This window comes from Diaphorina citri, unplaced genomic scaffold (genome assembly GCF_000475195.1).
Source record: "Diaphorina citri unplaced genomic scaffold, Diaci psyllid genome assembly version 1.1 scaffold505, whole genome shotgun sequence".
NCBI lineage: Eukaryota > Metazoa > Arthropoda > Insecta > Hemiptera > Psyllidae > Diaphorina > Diaphorina citri.
Genome location: NW_007377940.1, coordinates 156,674 through 163,650, shown reverse-complemented (window position 1 = coordinate 163,650; position 6,977 = coordinate 156,674). Strand labels below are relative to the sequence as shown.

At 37.2% G+C, this 6,977-nt stretch overlaps 1 protein-coding gene and 1 long non-coding RNA gene across 2 annotated transcripts in view; one reads left to right on the top strand and one right to left on the bottom strand.

The window, feature by feature from the left end:
* Positions 1-771: 771 nt before the first annotated feature.
* The window catches only part of LOC113465332 (peroxisomal carnitine O-octanoyltransferase-like), a gene marked incomplete in the record, with an annotated part of 16,284 nt that continues 10,078 nt past the window's right edge, over positions 772-6,977 (bottom strand). Inside the window, 3 exon segments of the mRNA XM_026823826.1 lie at positions 772-947; positions 2,427-2,546; positions 3,950-4,122. Coding sequence (XP_026679627.1) covers positions 839-947; positions 2,427-2,546; positions 3,950-4,122 — 402 coding nt within the window.
* The window catches only part of LOC108252432, a 2,845-nt gene continuing 1,718 nt past the window's right edge, over positions 5,851-6,977 (top strand). Inside the window, exons 1-2 of the long non-coding RNA XR_001809516.2 lie at positions 5,851-5,890; positions 6,103-6,178. This is a non-coding gene — a long non-coding RNA (uncharacterized LOC108252432). The remainder of the gene's footprint in view (positions 5,891-6,102; positions 6,179-6,977) is intronic.

Sequence of the window (6,977 nt, the reverse complement as noted above, 5' to 3'; positions counted from 1 at the left end):
TCTTTTTTCCCGAGGGGTCTTCATATGGCATGAAATTGGTCCAACAAAAATAAACGTATAAAACCGTAAAGTAGTACAGAAAGTCACATAAGACAATAGAAGAAAAATCCTAGTAGCGCTTGTTTAGATTTTGGTCCCAAAAAAAGTTATATGGTCGTATATAATAATTGAACATAATATTGGCTGAACAATAAACGTATTAAACGGTACAAAACAATGTAGGCAAGTATTTTTTTTTTTTTTTTTTTTTTTTTTTTAGAGATATTCCCCAAGCATATGGCATGAAATTGGTCCAACAAAAATAAACGTATAAAACCGTAAAGTAGTAGAGAAAGTCACATAGGACAATGGAAGAAAAATCCTAGTAGCGCTTGTTTAGATTTTGGTCCCAAAAAAAGTTAGGTATATGGTCGTATATAATAATTGAATATAATATTGGCTTAACAATAAACGTATTTAAACGGTACAAAACAATGTAGGCAAGTATTTTTTTTTTTAGAGATATATCCCAAAAGAGCTTGTTAGATTTTCGTCCCAGAGAGGTTTATACAAGCAAAAATATGGCATAAAATTGGTCTGATAGCGCATAATTATGGTATATACGCATATTGTAGAATAATCCCTGTGAATTCTACTTATCATGAGTACAAGTTCCTCATATCGGCCAGAGATTTGCACAGAACTTGGAAATATTTTTCGCTGTTGGTTTCCGAGCTGGATTGTCTGGTGGTGATAGTGAAGTGTTTATACACGCAAAAATATGGCATAAAATTGGTCTGATAGCGCATAATTGTGGTATATACGCATATGGTAGAATAATCACTGTGAATTCTACTTATCATGAGTACAAGTTTCTCATATCGGCCAGAGATTTGCACAGAACTTGGAAATATTTTTCGCTGTTGGTTTCCGAGCTGGATTGTCTGGTGGTGATAGTGAAGTGAATTCTGAAACGAAAAAAGTACGTGGGATTAGTAATAAAATTACGGGACGAGCGTTTAACCACTACTGATCAATCAATACTATTCAAAACAGTTGGAGCAGCTTTTAGATGATTGGTGATGGGAGAAATCAGAAAGAAAAAATTCGGAAGTTGTAGGTATTTGAACTTTTTAGTCTTAGCCAACATTGACCGAAAAAAAAAAACAAACAAACAAATTTGCATCATCAATACCAGAGTGATGGTAGGTGAGGACTAGTGCTTATTCTTTCCAGAGTAAGCCCTTTGAAAACTCCTAGCTGGGCTGGTTAGGGTTAAAGACAATAATCCACACCCTATCTATCCCATGGCCACGGAAATAAATCCACAAAAGAGTTATTAAGGTAGTAAAACTTGGAACTTACTTGTCCGGCATAATGTTGTAGAAGACTCCGTAGCCATCAGGTACCATGGGTCCCACTCCACCTCCTATTGGAGTATATCCAGTCAAACTAGTGGACAATACGTAGTTACCTCCGCCTCCACTGAAATTACATGTTGAGAGAATATAAGTAAAAAATCTGGTGTGAACATCACACGACTTTCCTTATCCTATTGAATGATGCTTATTTTTATGTTCTATAGTAACTTTTACAATACAATGTTTTAAACCTCTACAAAATTGGTAAGATTCATATCATTCCAACTTTGGTACTATGGAGACCTTTAGAAATTTACCTTTCTCTGAGGAAGTCAGACAGTTCTTTGCTGGCAATCAGACCATGTTTCATATTATGATACAAGACATCAAAGCCCGTGTTTTTGTCTCCCTGAAATGTAATAAAGATAATATAAATTTAATTATCATTAGTTCAGAATAATACCTCCATAGCTAACCATCTTGAAAATATACTCAATCTAGGCAGAAGCTTAGACAAGTTAAACAATTATTTCATAATAAAGGGGTGTTGAAGTCTTTGGGTGATTCTCTCAGACTGATATGTAAAGGAGGAGGATATTCAGACATGATGTTACTTGGCTCAAAAATAATAGTGCTTACACAGGACAAATTTAAAACCAGCTTAGGCAACACAGACAAGAAATGTTCAGGATTATGACAAACTGGAGTATCAGTATCTGCCTTTCTTCATCGTTCTTTTTCACTATCCCGTTCTCTAGACACTTGTCACAAGGAAGAGAACGAAAAGGAAGAGCAAAAGAAACAAAGCAAGCCAAAATTATCCCTGATGGACATTTTATTCTCGGACTTGGAAGAGCCAAAAGCTTCACCGACATCTTGCAGTCAGAATATGTCCCAACAAAATAGTCGCCAGCAAAAGGCTGGTTAGGGTTAAAGACAATAATCCACACCCTATCTATCCCATGGCCACAGAAATAAATCCTAGGCTGGTTAGGGTTACAGACAATAATCCACACCCTATCTATCCTATGGCCACGGAAATAAATCCACAAAAGAGTTATTAAGGTGGTAAAACTTGGAACTTACTTGTCCGGCATAATGTTGTAGAAGACTCCGTAGCCATCAGGTACCATGGGTCCCACTCCACCTCCTATTGGAGTATATCCAGTCAAACTAGTGGACAATACGTAGTTACCTCCGCCTCCACTGAAATTACAAGTTGAGAGAATATAAGTAAAAAATCTGGTGTGAACATCACACGACTTTCCTTATCCTTTTGAATGATGCTTATTTTTATGTTCTATACCCAGTAACTTTTACAATATCTCTAACCATTTAGTCAGTATAGCTGAAAACCGCAAAAAAAAAACGTTCGAAAACCGCCAAAAAGCGGTAAAAATACCGCCAACCGCAGCACCTATCTTAACCAAAAGTTTTGTGTTACATTTTTGTCTCATTTGACTACATACCAAATTTCAAGTCTCTAGCTCATACCGTTCCCGAGATATTTTGTTTACAGACGGACAGACAGACACACACACACACACACACACGGACCAATGGCTGAAACTTTGGATTACAATATCTCGAACCGTTTAGTCAGTATAGATGAAAACCGCCAAAAAACGGTCGAAAACCACCAGAAAGCGGTAAAAATACTGCCAACCGCAGCACCTATATTAACCGAAAGTTTTGTGTTACATTTTTGTCACATTTGACAGCTGCATGCCAAATTTCAAGTCTAGCTAATACCGTTATTGTTGAATTACACTGAAAACCGCCAAAAAGCTATAAAATGCCGCCAACCGGTGCACCAATCTTAACCAAAAGTTTCGTGTCGCATCCTTGTCACATTTGACAGCTGCATGCCAAATTTCAAGTCTAGCTAATACCGTTCTCGAGATATTTTGTTTACAGACGGACAGACAGACACACACACGGACCAATGGCTGAAACTTTGGATTTAGGCTCTAGGGACCTCAAAACGTGTTTTGGCACTAAAAACTGTCCATCGAAAATTTGACCCGATTACATTACTTTCCTTCCTATAGGATAAGGAAAGTAAAAATTAATAATTGTAGTCTGGTTGTATGGACGGGCCAGACCAATGTCAAAAATAGAAAGTAAAAAAAAAGTAATTATTTCAAATAACATCGCTATAGGATTAATATATAAACTCCCGCCCGGGGCAAACTTCATCCTAAACAAATGAGGTTCGTTCTCGGAACGGCTGACTTTCTCCTATCCTGTCCTCTCTTTGATTTCGGTACGATAAGAACTTCGCTGTTGCAGTTCTCTCTCTTAAACCTCGAAGAAGAAGGGGGGAAAAAAAAAAACAGCCTACGGTACGTTAGTAGTATCATTTATCAGTATTGCCTTCGTAATGTTGGGACATATTGGGTGGCTAGGTGTGTGGATCTCACCCGTAAAGGGAAATTAAATTGACCTATGGTACGTTAGTATTATCATTTATCAGTATTGCCTTCGTAATGTTGGGACATATTGGGTGGCTAGGTGTGTGGATCTCACCCGTAAAGGGAAATTAAATTGAAAATAATAATTAAAAAAAAATCTTTTTCGTTTAAACTGATAATATTGGTAATACAAACCTTCTCATCATGAGAGGATCTACAAAGAGTTCTGGAGGAGGTAGTCCCTGTTCGAGAGCAGCAATGTACAAGCCAAACATATGTCGGTCTATGCCTTGAGCTTCCTTTGCCTCCCTCATGAGTTCATTGTGTTTATCAATGCACATTTTGAGCAGATTACGTTTCGATTCATTCTGGAATAATAGAAAATCGTGTTTCATCTATTCAACCAAGTTTCATTCTGCATTATAACCTTTCGTCTTTGTCAATAAATAATTGGTTAGGTACATACTTACTTACTTGAAAGTAGCGCTTTATTTAGACTTAGACTGTCAGTTTGGAACCAGAAGTCCTATTATGTTAACATTTTGAAATAATTTCTCTTTGGTGATTTCGCCTGATGAAATACCTATAATTTTGCTTACAATTCAGACCACTTACTACGTACACGACATTAATTCTGAGATTCTTTTTCACTATCCCGTTCTCTAGACACTTGTCACAAGGGAGAGAACGAAAAGGAAGAGCAAAGGAAACAAAGCAAGCCAAAATTATCCCTGATAGACATTTTATTCTCGGACTTGGAAGAGCCAAAAGCTTCACCGACATCTTGCAGTCAGAATATGTCCCAACAAAATAGTCGCCAGCAAATTGTTCGAGAGCAGCAATGTACAAGCCAAACATATGTCGGTCTATACCTTGAGCTTCCTTTGCCTCCCTCATGAGTTCATTGTGTTTATCAATGCACATTTTGAGCAGATTACGTTTCGATTCATTCTGGAATACGCCAGCAAAACACGGTAAGAAAGACATGTTTTGCTGCTGGTTTTATCGGGGTGCATTAATACTAGGCCTTGGGCGCTTTAACATTTTCGTGTTGTTCTCGTCGACGGGCCCCTCCTATTCTAGATCTTGGTGAAGAGTCCAATGGCCTTCAGATAAGTTAGGGCCGAATCAATGCTGGCAGGGTTGTTGTCAAGAGCTTTTAGTGAGGGGAGGGAGATGCCTATTTGAAGTCTTGGAAGGACAAGTTGGTCGAAATCTCAGCAAAAAGGGGTGATTATTTATAAGACTTCCGTGGGATTTTTCCTTATTTTAGGTATGCTTTACATGTACATGACGAAGTAAATAATCAAAGCTTGATTGAATACCCACAACGTATTGTATTGTATTCCAGGTTATGTCTCCCACAAGCAGTGGTTCTCAGGAAACCAACTTTAGTTAGCGGTGGACTTCGGAACTGGAGGTTCATGGTTCGAGTCAAAGTAGAATTATAAAACTTGGCATGGTGTATTGCTTGGGGAACAACATTTGCGACAGTTGACCATGATTAACACAGTTGAAATTCCTACACATATCTACTAGTAAGTAACTCACGTTCGTCTGTTATAACCCAATGAACTTGACTTTCAAGTAGTATATTTTTTCCAAAGGCACATCACCCACGAAGTAGTATTGTAATATGTTAAGGTCTGTCCACACATAGTCGACGGCCCGGCCGGTCGACCAATTGTGGACACACCTTTGGGATCAGGCATCTCTTACTTGTTATGGATGGTGTAATACGCCAGCTGTAATGCCATTTGCACAAAGGAATCTGGATGAAGTTTAAGCTCCGTGATTTCTGCTTTTCCAAAACCAGTGAAGGCCTTGCGAATGGCCGAGATTTCGTAGCGCTGAAAAAATAATTCAATAGGTATCTTATTTATACTGATGGCTAAAACGAAAAAGTCTCAATGCGGATTCGGTAATTGGAAAAAAAAACAGGTTCTATATTCAACGAATAGAACTTATTAATCCTCACAAAGTAAACCTCCATGAACATCAGAATAGAAAGTTTTTATTCAATACACCAAAAATTGGACGAAAAAAAGCTGACTTTTCTGTTATAGATATTACTTATGGATCTCAGTGTATGGAATTGTCTTGAAATGGACAAGAAAATCTCCAAATATTTGAAAAGTAAGTTGTGAGAAGATATGTACCTTGTGGGAAAACATAGAATCTATTTTTTTTTTTTTCCTTCTTTTTTTACTGTTGAAATAGGATAAGATATAGCTTGACTTACTTATTCCATTACTTCATCTGCTAGCTACAAAAGTAAGCTCAGGATAATTTGATCATGTTTTTCATTGAACATTTTTTTACCCATTCCTATTTATTAATCATTTCAGATGAACCTTGGAAGATGAACTTTGCTGTCAAGTTTTATCCCCCTGATCCTACCCAGCTACAAGAAGATATCACAAGGTAAAATTTGTTCTTTTATTATTATTACACTGTGCCTAGTTTTATAATATGACTTGGACTTGGACTTGAACTACTAACATCTAGATCTACAGTCTACCATGCTAATGTCAAAGTAATTTTCAAGTCATTCATTTAGTTTTTCACCTAGAAGTTATTTAACTGCATGTCTTAAAGTACCTAGTTAAGATTAAAATGACATTAAATCCTACTGCCTCTCTTCCCCCCTCCCTCCTTGATAATTTCAATATAAGTAGAAAAAAATAGAAAGTAAAAGGAACTAGAAATGAACTAGAATGTGGAGGGAGAATAGAAAGAAATAAAGTAGAGAGAAGGTGGAGATAAAATGGAGGAAGGGGAAGAGAAAGAAGGAAAACACAATTCCCTTTTATCTTATAAACTTATCGCTATTAGCGATTCGCTAAACTGTAAGGTCTGTTCGTAGCAACCTTATATGAAAAGTGATTTCATGATCAGACCTGACTATTTGATTGGGGTGTCCTAATCACTGTATCACTGAAACACTATCGCAATTTATTGGTTAGTTGTAAAACTTTATTGCCTAGGTATCAAACATATCAAACCTTATTTAGGCTGCAGGGGTAAAGGAATTTTCAATCTCATCCAGCAGTATAAATAAGCAGTATAACATTTGCTGTTTGAAATCAAGATAGTTTGATTTTTCTCCGCCTTGGTGGCGTAGTGGTCAAGATGCTCGCCTGTACACAGGAAGGCGTGGGTTCGATCCCAGCCGAGGCATGAAACTTTAACATCATTTATTTGAGAATTTGACCCCATAATA